At 46.7% G+C, this 12492-nt stretch overlaps 1 protein-coding gene across 8 annotated transcripts in view; it reads left to right on the plus strand.

The window, feature by feature from the left end:
• P4HA2 (prolyl 4-hydroxylase subunit alpha 2) overlaps positions 1 to 12492 on the plus strand; it is a 36270-nt gene that overhangs the window by 19504 nt on the left and 4274 nt on the right. For 4 of the 8 annotated variants that reach the window (XM_033181304.1, XM_033181309.1, XM_033181307.1 and 1 more), the window contains exons 9-13: positions 524 to 700; positions 4510 to 4580; positions 4817 to 4916; positions 9719 to 9772; positions 10378 to 10443. In XM_033181304.1, coding sequence (XP_033037195.1) covers positions 524 to 700; positions 4510 to 4580; positions 4817 to 4916; positions 9719 to 9772; positions 10378 to 10443 — 468 coding nt within the window. Of the gene's footprint in view, positions 1 to 523; positions 701 to 4509; positions 4581 to 4816; positions 4917 to 9718; positions 9773 to 10268; positions 10329 to 10377; positions 10444 to 12492 lie in introns of all 8 variants that reach the window. The other 4 variants (XM_033181308.1, XM_033181310.1, XM_033181312.1 and 1 more) reach the window with 3 other exon arrangements.

The raw sequence follows: 12492 nt of genomic DNA on the forward strand, positions 1-12492 counted from the left end.
TCCTTTCTTCCTTCCTTCCTCCTTCCTTCCTTCCCTCCCTCCCTCCCTCCCTCTTTCCTTCCTTCCTTCCCTCCCTCACTCCCTCCCTCTGTTTTTCCTCTCTTTTCTTTTCTCTCTTTCATCTCACCCTGTCACCCAGGCTGGAGTGCAGTGGTGTAATCATAGCTCACTGCAGCTTTGACCTCCCAAGCTTGAGCAATCTTCCTGCCTCAGCCTCCTGAGTAGCTGGGACTACAGGTGTGCACCATCATACCTGGCTAATTTTTTATAGAGACAGGGTCTATGTCATCTAGGCTGGTCTCAAACTCCTGGTCTCAAGCTATCCTTTGGCCCCCCAGGGTTCTAGGATTATAGGCGTGAGCCACTGTGCATGCCCACCTGCTGGGACTTCTGTTTTCTTCTGTGGTGTGGTGGGAGGGAGCAGCTGCTGGCCGTGAGGTGAGACCAGTGTCTGCAGACAGCCAGACTGGGACCGAGGATTAGGACTCACTCAGCTCAGGGCCTGTTACTCTGTGCTCTCCAGACACCCCGGAGACAGAAGAGGCTTTTCTGTAGGTACCACCATGGCAACAGGGCCCCACAGCTGCTCATCGCCCCCTTCAAAGAGGAGGATGAGTGGGACAGCCCACACATCGTCAGGTACTACGATGTCATGTCTGATGAGGAAATCGAGAGGATCAAGGAGATCGCAAAACCTAAAGTAGGTGTCACTTCAGGTCCTTCTCGGGGCACTGAAGGGGGCAGGTCCTTTCTCTCATCCCTAGCACTATGGGTGGTTGGTTTGCTCATCTAGCCACCCTTTATCGATATCTAGCATGGGCCTACCGTGGGGATACAGAGATGCTTCAGACTCAGCCTGACCTTGTGAGTTCGTGGTCCAGTGGGGAAGAACAGGGTAACCAATGTGGACAGCCAATGCTATGATAGAAAGTCATGCTGACCTCGTGATCCGCCCGTCTCGGCCTCCCAAAGTGCTGGGATTACAGGAGATCGAGACCATCCTGGCTAACACTGCGAAACCCCGTCTCTACTAAAAAATACAAAAAACTAGCCGGGCGAGGTGGCGGGCGCTTGTAGTCCCAGCTACTCGGGAGGCTGAGGCAGGAGAATGGCGTAAACCCGGGAGGCGGAGCTTGCAGTGAGCTGAGATCCGGCCACTGCACTCCAGCCGGGCGACAGAGCGAGACTCCGTCTCAAAAAAAAAAAAAAGAAAGTCATGCTGGGACAGGGCAGGTCCACACTGGTGTGTCAATTCACCTGGTTGGGAGACTGGTGTGTGGGAGTTTTTAGGAAATATTCCGTAGGGTGCTATGAAGCTGGGTCCTGTGGAGCTCCTGATTAGGACTGTAAATGAGCGAATGACTTAGAGGAGAATGTATATCTTTATAATATTGGGTCTTCTCATCCAAGGGCGTGACAGGTCTCTCCATTTATTTATATCTTTTTAAGTTTTCTTCATATAAGCCTTGCACATTTCTTAAGTTTAGTCCTAAGTAGTTTCTTTGTTACTGTTAATTTACTTGATTTCTTCATCAGTATTTTAGCTGATTACATTATTATATTAGTTTACTATTCTATGCCAAACTGTTGATTTTAAAAATACATTTCATAGTAAGAGCTAATGTTTACTGAGTTCTTAACTGTGGCAGAAACTTCTAAATGCTTAACATGTATATTAACTGTTATGTCACAGTTATGAACAGCTGCTCATAATGGTGTCACTGTCTCTGTTTTGCCTATGAAAAAGCAAACTTACGCAGATTGCAGCTAGTGGTTGAATTTACTTATTCCTTTTTTGGTTTTTAGCTGATTCTTTTTGGTTGCCTGGATAGCATTAACACCTGGAAATAAGGAAAATTTTATTTTCTCATCATACTTGTAGTTCCTTTGTTTTTATAATCTTATTGAATCGCCCAGAACTTCTAGAGCATAATTACGAAGAATAGGAATCCTTGTCTCATTCCTGAATTTCCTGGGAATTCCTATGGTATTTTACTGCCAAGTATGCAGTTGGCTGTTGGTTTTGTATATATGCCATGTTTTACAATTATTTTTCTGTTTCTAGTTCATAAAAGATTTGCTCCCCATTTGACATCTTTCAAAGAGACCTACTTGCTGCCATATCCCATCACTGATGATTGGGAGGGAGGATTTAGCTGGATTCTCTATTGCTCTGCTCCTAATAGAATTGTAGTGGCCGAGGTGACCAGGAGGCCCAACGCTCATGGAGAGACCTGAAATAGGTTCCTATCCTGGCCCCTGGACCTCATCCTGGAACACCTTGGCTTGAGGTACTAGGACATCTAGGGCTTTGAGTCAGTGGTTGGCATCATCAATGTGGCTGAGGGAGGGGGCTAGCCAGATGTATGGAGAATGGGGACTAGGACTCCCCTTTCTACTCAGCTCCAGAGTCCTCCAGGAAAGAAAACTACTTTGCTGGTTGTGCCAGGATTTCCTGGGAGATTTCTTACCTGTTCTTCAGTTCCAGACACTGAGAACATTTCTGTGTGCATGTGTGCACATGTGTGTGGCTGGCCAGGGGGTAGTATTGGGAAAACATATGTTTGAATAGAAGCCATGTGAAGAGCCAAACAAGCATGGCAAACATGTTTGGCTCTTCACATGGCTTCTATTCAAAGATAAGCTGACCCCTCCTTTCCGGAGACTGTGAGGGACAGATGCTAGTCTGGCTTTGAAGTAGAGCCAATGAGCTTAACTTGGCCTGTGGGGAATGCCTGGCAGCTGTCTATGGGGTCTCTGGCCTGCTTTCAAAATAGCCCTGTGTTTCCCCTGGGGCAGAGCACAGCTGCTCAGAGCCTTTTTGTGGGTGTCAGGCCAATGCTGAGGCACAGATGTTTGGATGGGGTCTGGTTGTGGCTGCAGTTTTCAGGGAAGGACTGACATACGCTGGAGCTCAGGAAGGGCCGTGAGTAGGAGTTTGGGAGCCATCTGTCCTGCTTGCACTGGCCATCTTACCAGATCATGCTATAGTAGCACAGTGTCTAGGTTGGTCCATCTCTCTCGCTTACTAGCCTTCTGGTCCATCTACTCCTCTCCATTCCTTCTGCCACCACCTGGCCTGGGCTACCATCATCTCTTGTGCTGACCTCTGCCGTGGCCTCACTAGCCTCCCAGTCCCCACTCTGGCCCCTTATTAGTCAACTCTCCATGTGGTATTCACAGTGATCCATTTTACATTCAAATTTTGAGTGTCCCTCCCCTGCATAAAGCCTTCCCCATTTCTCGTTGGCCACAAGGTTGTATCTAGTCCCTAGCTCCTGCGTGTCTCTTCAGCCTATTCTCCTACTACTTCCCTTAACCTTTAATCCACACCTACTGCCACACCCGTTTTCATTCCCAGGCCTCTGGATTGCTGCTCCTTTCCTGTTCCTGTAATGTTCCTCTACTTGGATAACTCATGTTAACCCTTCAGGCCTCAGCTAGGTGGTCTCCTCCCCTAGGAAGCTATTCTTGACACTATTCCCTGAGCTTCCACAGGACATTTAAGTTCACCCATGCTGTGCTGCAGTTACCTGGCTGGTTTTCTGCTTTCCCCACTCGACTGAGTTGTAAGAGTGCAGGGGCCATGTCTCAGTTACCTAGCATAGTGCCAGGCACAAAGTAGGCACTCATCAATATTTATTAAAATCAAGGGGAAGTGTGTTGGGGTGGGAGTACCTGGGCCTGTGGCTGCACCCATGTGAGGTCATTAGGACAGTCCACAACTGAAGCACATGGACCTTTGCCATGTTGGCTGACTCTGGGCAGTGAGTACCTCCTGGGGTTTCACTAAACCTATCTGTGGAGACTGGGGGAATGAAGTAGATGAGGGGAGTACGTGTGTAGTGTGTACATATGTGAGTGGGTGACTTCCAGGCAGTGGTTCACTTATTTTAACTTACAGAATCTTTTCCTGGTTTTATCATCTGACTTGTAAGGATCCCAAGGGAGTGAAAACTGTGCCATCTGTCTTTGTTTTTGAGGCTATGGGAACCCAGTGTGAGGTACAGCAGGAGAGTGTTTGGATGGGTTTCTTGGCAGAGGAGCCCACTGAGGTTCAGAATGATGGTGGAACTTGACCAAGTTGGGAGAAGTACATAAGGCAGAGGCTCAGGGATGGTGGCACAGTCTGAATATGGTGGGAGTAGCTAAGCTCAGGCTGTGCTCAGGCAGGAGTGGTATGTGTGCCTGGCAAGGAAAGGGGCTAGCCAGGCAGATGCATGGATGGATAAAGCAGGCATAATTCTGCAGGCAATGCAGACCTGGGGAGGAGAAGGGATGAGCAGTGACCAAGCAGGGCAATAGCCAGGAACTGATTGCAAATTGGGAATGTGGAGGCCTCAGACTTTTGCCCTCACCTGGCCTGCAGGATCTTGGGGCCTTGGCTAGAGCCATTGGCTGCAAAGCTTGCTCCACTAGCATGACAGCAAATGTGGTCCCAGTGCTCTCTGGGAAACTACTCAAGGCAAAACAGACAAATCAAGTATTCCTTCTCCTCCTTCCTTCTAGCTTGCACGAGCCACTGTTCGTGATCCCAAGACAGGAGTCCTCACTGTCGCCAGCTATCGGGTTTCCAAAAGGTAAGCAAAGAGCAGGGGTTGGTAGCTGCTCCAGTCTCAACTTCAGGACTTCTCAGTGCCTACCCTAGGAATGGGTGGCTTGCCTTTTCCTGCCTGCTGGCGACTCCTCACCCCTTGTTGCAGCAGGCACCCTGTACTGCCTGTTTGTGCTGGCCCTGACTCTGGGGACAGAGTGCAGGACCTCATGGAAGCCTGCCCTTCCATCTTCTTTTCTCTGCTCTTTTCTTTTTACCCAGCTCCTGGCTAGAGGAAGACGATGACCCTGTTGTGGCCCGAGTAAATCGTCGGATGCAGCACATCACAGGGTTAACAGTAAAGACTGCAGAATTGTTACAGGTACAGATAGTCCCTGGGACTGTAGGAGTTGGGAAGTGGGTATTTGTGGCTAGATGGTCTCACAAGGTGTCCAGAACTGGGCCAGGAGAGGCCCAACTGTATGACTACTGCCTGATGCTATGAATATGGAGTGATCTCATTTTAGGAAACCAGAATTAATCATGCCTGCTGGCTTTCAACAATTGGTGTTCAACAAATATCTATTGAGCATCTGCTGGGTGCCCAAGTGTGCTGGAAGCTAGGGATCAGCGGTGGCTATGACAGGTTCATTCATGTCTTCTTGACAACAGAAGCTCACATCCTGAATGGTCCCAGGGACATCTCTAAGAGAGCTAAAAATGGTTTCAGAGGCCATGGTTCTGTGTCATAATCAAATACATTTGAAGGTCAAAGTGTTCTGTGTGTTTTCTCCTGCTGAACCACAGCTGAAGTCACTCCAAAAGCAGCAGCAGGGGAGTTCCCCTGAGGGACTGCCAAGATGGGGTCAGTTGAGAATCCAAAGAAAGCGGCACTAAACTCCTGGATCTTCAGTCCACAACATTTATTAGGGAACTTGCAGAGTGGGCTGCAGCAATCCTCAAAATGGACAGCAAGAGCCAAGAGTTGTTTTACCTAAGTATTTCCACAGTGATGGGGTCAGAGTATGGAGTTTACTGGAGGGTTTAGGGAATTTGGTTCAGGGCTGGGGCTAGTTTCTTTCAGTGTTTTGGGCAACAACCTAAACACCTTCATCAATGCCTGGGAATGTTCAAGACTCCAGCTTGTGTTCCAGCCTGAAGGGAAAAACCTGCAGTTGGCTGGGTCACAGAGCTGTCAAGGGAGTCTGATTTTCAGTCAGAACAAAGAAAGGCAGAGGTGGGTCTAGGGGACCTTACACTGTGATATGTAGGTGGAAGTGAGAGGCCTGGACTGGTTAAGCTGATGCAGGTGGAGTGTTCTTGTCCAAGTACTCCCACTGGGACCCTGGCTTCCTGCCTTTATTCAGAGGTGATTATGAAGAAACGTGGCAACACCCTACTGAAAGGTTTTGGGTAAAGCTCCTTATTAAAGTATCCTCTTGGGTATTGAGTTCTAATCAGCACTGGCTGTGTTCCCTTATGAATATTGGAACTTCCGTGTTCTGTTGTAAAATTGATGACCTGAAACACTGTCAGAGAAGTTTCACTGGCATCTTTCTAGAGGCCCCTGGGTCTCTCTGCTTGGCCAAAGTTTGTGTATACTTAAAGATAGCAGCCTTTACCTTTATGATTGGCATTTGGGTCTGATCTACTATAGATCTCATTAGAATATTGACTGAAGATCATTTGGGAAAGATTTTTTGAACTTTTGCCTGGACATGCCCAAACAAATCAGCCTTCTTTTTGCTGTTGTTTTTTCAACAAAAAGAAGTGTAGCTGCATCAGCAATTGGAAAATCAATTTTGAAGTTCATCTTTATGGATTTGTGTGAAGTCTACCAGAGTTTTAAAAAACATACTGATTACCTTGCAAATAGTATTGTGAAATTTTAATATTTTTTTTTCAGTTCAGTTCAACTTTGTGTTTTGTAATTTTTAAATAAGTTCTGCAGATAAGCACATCCATGGAGGACTTCTGTCTCATCTCCCACTTGCTGCGTATGTGTAAGAGCACCACCATTTCGAGAGAGATAGGCACTCTTGATGTGCTAGATGAGTCCCTGTTGGCATTGTCTTGACTCATATCTTCTTGGAGCAGGTTTTGTTTGTTCTTTTTTTTTTGAGACATCTGCCACTGCTTCCTCTGTGTCAGAGCCAGTCTTCAGGACTTTCATGGTTCTGATCAAAGACCACAGTCTGCTTGGCTGATTTCATACCCTGGACCAGGAGGCTAAGTAGACAGGACCTCTGGCTCTGTTGCTTTCCTGGCTGGCTATGCAGCTACACTCACTGTATGCCTGTCTTACATTCACCCATGGAAGATAGCAGCTTCTTGCTTATGGACTGACTTCTCTGCTACAATTTGGACTTTATCTTATCTGGCCTCTCATAGTGTTGTAGCTCAGTTGACTGGGGTCTTAATGCCAGACCTCTTGGTAGAGGGGCTCTTATAGTTAAGGACCTTCTGGAAGATTCAGACCCCAGCTGCCGAGTGGCTGAGATGCCATTTTTGTTTACATTCTTCTCCTAGGAACTGTCTTGGCATTCCTTTGCCAGTCAGTGGTGTTGAAGGCTTTGATCCTTCATGGTCTGGGGAACAGGAACCTGGATTTCAGCATCTATCCCTAAGTACTTACTCCATATGAAATGCTTGTGGTATGATACATGCCTAGGCACCAGCAACAGCCCTCACATCAGGTCCTTTAGGAAATGCTGCAGGAATCTGGAAAGGAGCTGGTTCTTCTATCTGTTGACATTCTTTCAGCTGTAGCTGACATGTTTGCTGTAGATCATTTGAAGGAAAAAGGTAATTGAGGCTTTCTGGTGAATTGGATGAGGGCTTATCTGATAGAGAGGAAGAGATGCTACACCTCTAGGATTCTCTAAGATTGAAGACTTCGGCTGCATGATGTCTCAGCCTCACCAGAAAAGTGATTTCTGACCTTTTTAATTTTGCCTTTACTCTGTCCTTAGCATCGTAAATACCCAGGTCTTTCAAATAACTGACTCCACTCTTACAATAGTAAGTCTAAAGATTTAAATGAACACCTCCTCACATGAATCAGTCTTGATGTACAGTTGCTTGTTACTAAAGGCGTGAGCCTGGGGACTTGCGTATGCCTGGATAGGCAATCTTACTGCTGCAAATCTAGATGGTCCCATGCATTTTGTACTTATTTGGGAACTGTATTAAAGAGTGTAGGTACAGTGGCTTCAGAACCATGATCAAATATAATTCTCCAAACCTAAAAGATGAGGCAGCTCTCGCAACGCAACTTTCACTGCCTGGGATCTGTAAGTTTAAGCAATCCATTTAACAAGTGAAAGTGTTGGAAAATGCAGTCATATTCTGCAGCTCCAGCAACAAGCACTAATTGAATTTTCCTGAGTGCACTGGCACAGAGTCACAGTCGTGTTTAAGATTTTCTTCCAGGCCAGGTGTGGTGGCTTACATCTGTAACTCAGTTCTTGGGGAGGCCAAGGCAGGAGGATTGCTTGAAGCCAGGAGTTTGAGACCAGTCTGGGCAACATAGTGAGACTCTGTCTCTACCCCCCACTCCCCCCAGAAAAAGGAGAGAGAAAAAAATTTTCTTCAAGCTCTTGACTACAAAAAAAGATATGCTTTCTCAGCTGCTCTGGCACTTCTCTCCTTAGATGCATCTCCAGCCTTAGGGCCACCTGCTGAACCAGGCTTCCTTGTGCTGACAGGATTTCCAGGTATTTTTGGTGCAGGAATCTTAAAGGCTGAAGCAGTGGATGACAGCATGTTTTCATCCATGCTTTGTATCAGAAGTTTTATCTTTGTAGATACTGAAAATGATACTGCCAACATTTTGTGCTCCAATAAGAGAATTTCCTCTCTTATAAAGTCCACTGTCCCTTTCTTTCTTGCATTTCTTTTTTTGTGTGTATGTGAAACAGGGTCTCACTCTGTTGCTCAGGCTGGAGTGCAGTGGCACACTCATAGCTCAATGCAACCTTGAACTCTTGGGCTCAAGCCATCCTCCTGCCTCAGCTTCCTGAGTAGCTGGGACTACAGGTGCACGCCACTGTGCCCAGCTAATTTTTTCATTAGTAGAGACGGATGAGGTATTGCTATGTTGCCCAGGCTAGTCTGAAACTTCTGGGCTCAAGCAGTCCTCTCACTTCAGCCTCCCAAAGTGTTGGGATTACAGGCATGAGTCACTACGCCTGGCTTCTGTTCCACATTTCTATAGGTCTCTGTTATTGCTAGTTTTGTAGCATCTCTCACCTGACCGTTGGGATAGCAGAAAAGGATATACAAGAAATACCAACTTTCTGATAACTTATGGTCTAGACCCAGAGGTTTTTATGTTTTCAGTGAGACACACTAACCAACTGTTCCCAGACGGACATTGGTGGTGCTGCTTGATCCACCAGCTTCCATATCAGATTCTGTGCTTCATGTTTAACCTTGTCTCTCATTCTGTCTACTGAAGCTGAGACAATAATTGTGATTTAGGACTTTCCATTGTGCTGATAAGCTGTCCACAAAGGCATTTACAATTTCTAATCCAATTTATGACACCTGGTAGTTGCTCAGATGTTACTTCAGGTCCAGGGTCACACTGGGGGTGCTGATGTAGTGCGGTAATTCTTGGCCACCCAGCAGCTGGCCACCCATGTTGTGCTGTTTCATTCCATGCAGTAGACCACTGTGGGAATCTGCCCCACGCAGTCTCACCAGGAATAGCAGTGGTGGTAGGAACAGTACAAGGTGCTGAGTACCTCCAAAACTAGTTTAAAAAAGAAAATCCTCTTCTTAAATTTGTTACTGACTTTCCTCTGGATTACTATCTTAATATGTCCCAAACAAACTGGGTCCAGGGCCAGGGCCAGCCTCAAGCAGTGCTCCTTTTACTGCTGTCTGAGCGTCCATGAAGGGGCTGGAGCATTTCCTCAGTGATCATATGCAGTTCACCCATCTTGTTTTGTTTGGGAAACCACATTTGTGCTGCAGCCTTACTCTTGGACAGAAATGTAGACTTGTTTGTGATGTTTGCTCTGCCTGTGCTGGCAGGGCATGGTTGTCTTCCACCTTAGAGAGGCTGCTCTTGGGAGTTCTGGTTGTTTTCAGGCCTGGGAAGATTGTATCCCTAGAGTGATGGGCTGCTACAGAGCTGTTCATGCTGCTTACAAGGTCTAATGCTGTTATTTCCCACAGGTTGCAAATTATGGACTGGGAGGACAATATGAACCACACTTTGACTTCTCTAGGGTAAGGCCTAAATCACAGGTGCTTTCAAAGGGCCCTACTCTAGCTGATTTGAGAAGGGTGGAGCTTCTAGGAGCATTTCGGCCTCCATATCAGTACCCCCACCCCTTGTCCTCCCTCCACCTCTGCATCATTGGGAGAAACTCTTTGTTACTGGTGAATCCCAAATCTGGAACCAGGGATCCTGCAGAACACAGTGGAGCCTGGCTGTCTCCCCTGTAGATGTGGGGAGTTCATCCTCTGCCTTAACTGTATCACCCTTTGCCCTGATTCTTCACAAAGAGCCTCACTAGGTCTTTGTGAAAACTGTTCTTGTCCCTTTTCCTTTTCCCTGCAAACCCCATGCCCTAGCCAGAATTTACTTTGCAGCCTTGGCACATGTTCCAGGCTGATTTATGGAACACACACTCACTACCTTCCCATGACCCTTTGGTCCTAGTCTTGTGGGTGGTGGATGAAGCCTGTTGTAAACTTCGGTGAAAGTTGTTGTCTGTTACAGCGACCTTTTGACAGCGGCCTCAAAACAGAGGGGAATAGGTTAGCGACGTTTCTTAACTACGTAAGTACTGGGTCCAGGCCCACCTGTTCATTCTCACTTAATTTTGTAGAATGATGAGCGACATACTTTCAAGCATTTAGGGACGGGGAATCGTGTGGCCACTTTCTTAAACTACGTGAGTATGATGTGTGCTGATGGGCCCTAAGGGGACCCTGGGTCCAGAGGGCTGCCTTATATCCCACCCCCATCAGGGCTGATACCATCTGCTATAAAGTAATGGTCAGGTCCTTCTGGCTTTCAGCACCCTTCTTGACTGCAGTAGGGAGAGTTGGCCTCTGTTTCTTTTCATTTTCCCCACTGCCACCACCAGGACTTTAACATTCCTGGCTATTTTTTTTTCCCCAGTGTTTAAAATTGTGATAAAATAGACATAACATAAAACTTACCATCTTAACCATTTTTAAATGTACGGTTCAGTGGTATTAAATATATTCATAGTGCACAAGCATCACCACCATTCATTTCCATCTATTTTCATCTTCTAAAACTGAAACTCTACCCATTAAGCAATAATTCCAGATTCCCCTCCTGCAGCTTCTGGCAGCCACCATTCTGCTTTCTGTCTCTGTGATTTTGGCTACTTAAATAAGTGGAATCAAAGTATTAATACTTGTCTTTCTGTGTGGCTGGTGTATAATGTCCTCAAAGTTTATCCATGTTGTAGCATATTCTGGCTGCTGCTTTTTTTTTTTTTTTTTTTTGAGATGGAGTATTGCTCTGTCACCCAGGCTGGAGTGCAGTGGTGTGATCTCGGCTTACTGCAACCTCGGCCTCCCAGGCTGGAGCGATTCTTGTACCTCACCCTTCCAAGCAGCTGGGATTATAGGCGCTGGCCACCACGCCTGGCTAATTTTTGTATTTTTAGTAGAGACGGGGTTTTACCATGTTGGCCAGGCTGGTCTTGAACTCCCGACCTCAGGTGATCTGCCCGCCTTGGCCTCCCAAAGTGCTGGGATTACAAGCGTGAGCCACTGTGCCTGGCCATTCTGGCTCATTTTTGATGGGCACAGTGCTAGTCTGGATTTTTGGGATGGGTGCCCTGGAGGGTTCCCTCCTTGGCACCAGAGTGAGGAGACAGCGTTAGCTCTCTCTAGATGAGAGCCACCTTTGTTTTTTCCAAGGCTTAGTGGCCTGATTCCTACCTCTTGTCTCTGTTTCATCTATAGGTTGTAGGGTTTACTTTTCACATGAGGAACAGTTTCCTCTCCCTTCTGCTGAGAGCCAGCTCTAAAGAGATATAGAGGCAGTAAAGTAACTTAGAGACAGAAGCCTGTGTCCATTTTTTCCTTTTACGTTTTTATTGTGTGGTTATTACATGCTGGGGATTGTGCTATGTACATGTTGTGAGCAGAACATACATGGTCTCTCTTGTGGTGCTTGAGGTCCAATATGAGAGACTTATTTTAAACATCAGAGAGATTCTTCTTCTTCTTCTTCTTCTTTTTTTTTTGGAGCGGGGGACAGAGTCTCCCTCTGGTGCCCAGGCTGCAGTGCAGTGGTGCGATCTCAGCTTGCTGCAACCTCTGCCTCCCGGTTCAAGCGATTCTCCTGCCTCACCCTCCCAAGTAGCTGGGATTATAGGCGTGCACCACCATGCCCAGCTAATACTTGTATTTTTAGTAGAGACGAAGTTTCACCATCTTGGCCAGACTGGTCTCGAGCTCCTGACCTCAAGTGATCCACCCACCTTGGCCTCCCAAAGTGCTGGCATTACAGGTGTGAGCCACCTCGCCCAGCCTGAACATCAGAGAGAGTATTATGTAGTTATGGAGACAGGTGCTGTGAACCCCAGACTTGCGGTTCAATGGAGGCCTCTCTTTGGAAGTAACATATCAGTTGAGACTCAAAAGTTGAGTGGAAATTAGCTGGTAGAACATGGTTTCTGGCACGAGAGCGAGTGTATGTAGTCCTGTAAGAGAAAAGGAGCTTGGGATGTTGGAAAAATAGAAAAAGGCTGGTGTGTCTGGAGAGAGGCTAGTGAGACTGACAGGGCCTTGGGGTTCTAGAAAAGAATTTGAGTTTGATCCCCAGGGCTGTTAGAGGCCATCAGAGCTTTTTGTCTTATTCATTTACCATATGTCTGTCAAGTACCCTTCACTGAGTCTGGTATGTGTCCTGTGGAAATATTTTTTAGCTCCAATTTTTATTACATTATGGACAAAAA

This window comes from Trachypithecus francoisi, unplaced genomic scaffold, assembly GCF_009764315.1.
Source record: "Trachypithecus francoisi isolate TF-2019V2 unplaced genomic scaffold, Tfra_2.0 Lachesis_group2, whole genome shotgun sequence".
Classification (NCBI taxonomy): Eukaryota; Metazoa; Chordata; class Mammalia; order Primates; family Cercopithecidae; genus Trachypithecus; species Trachypithecus francoisi.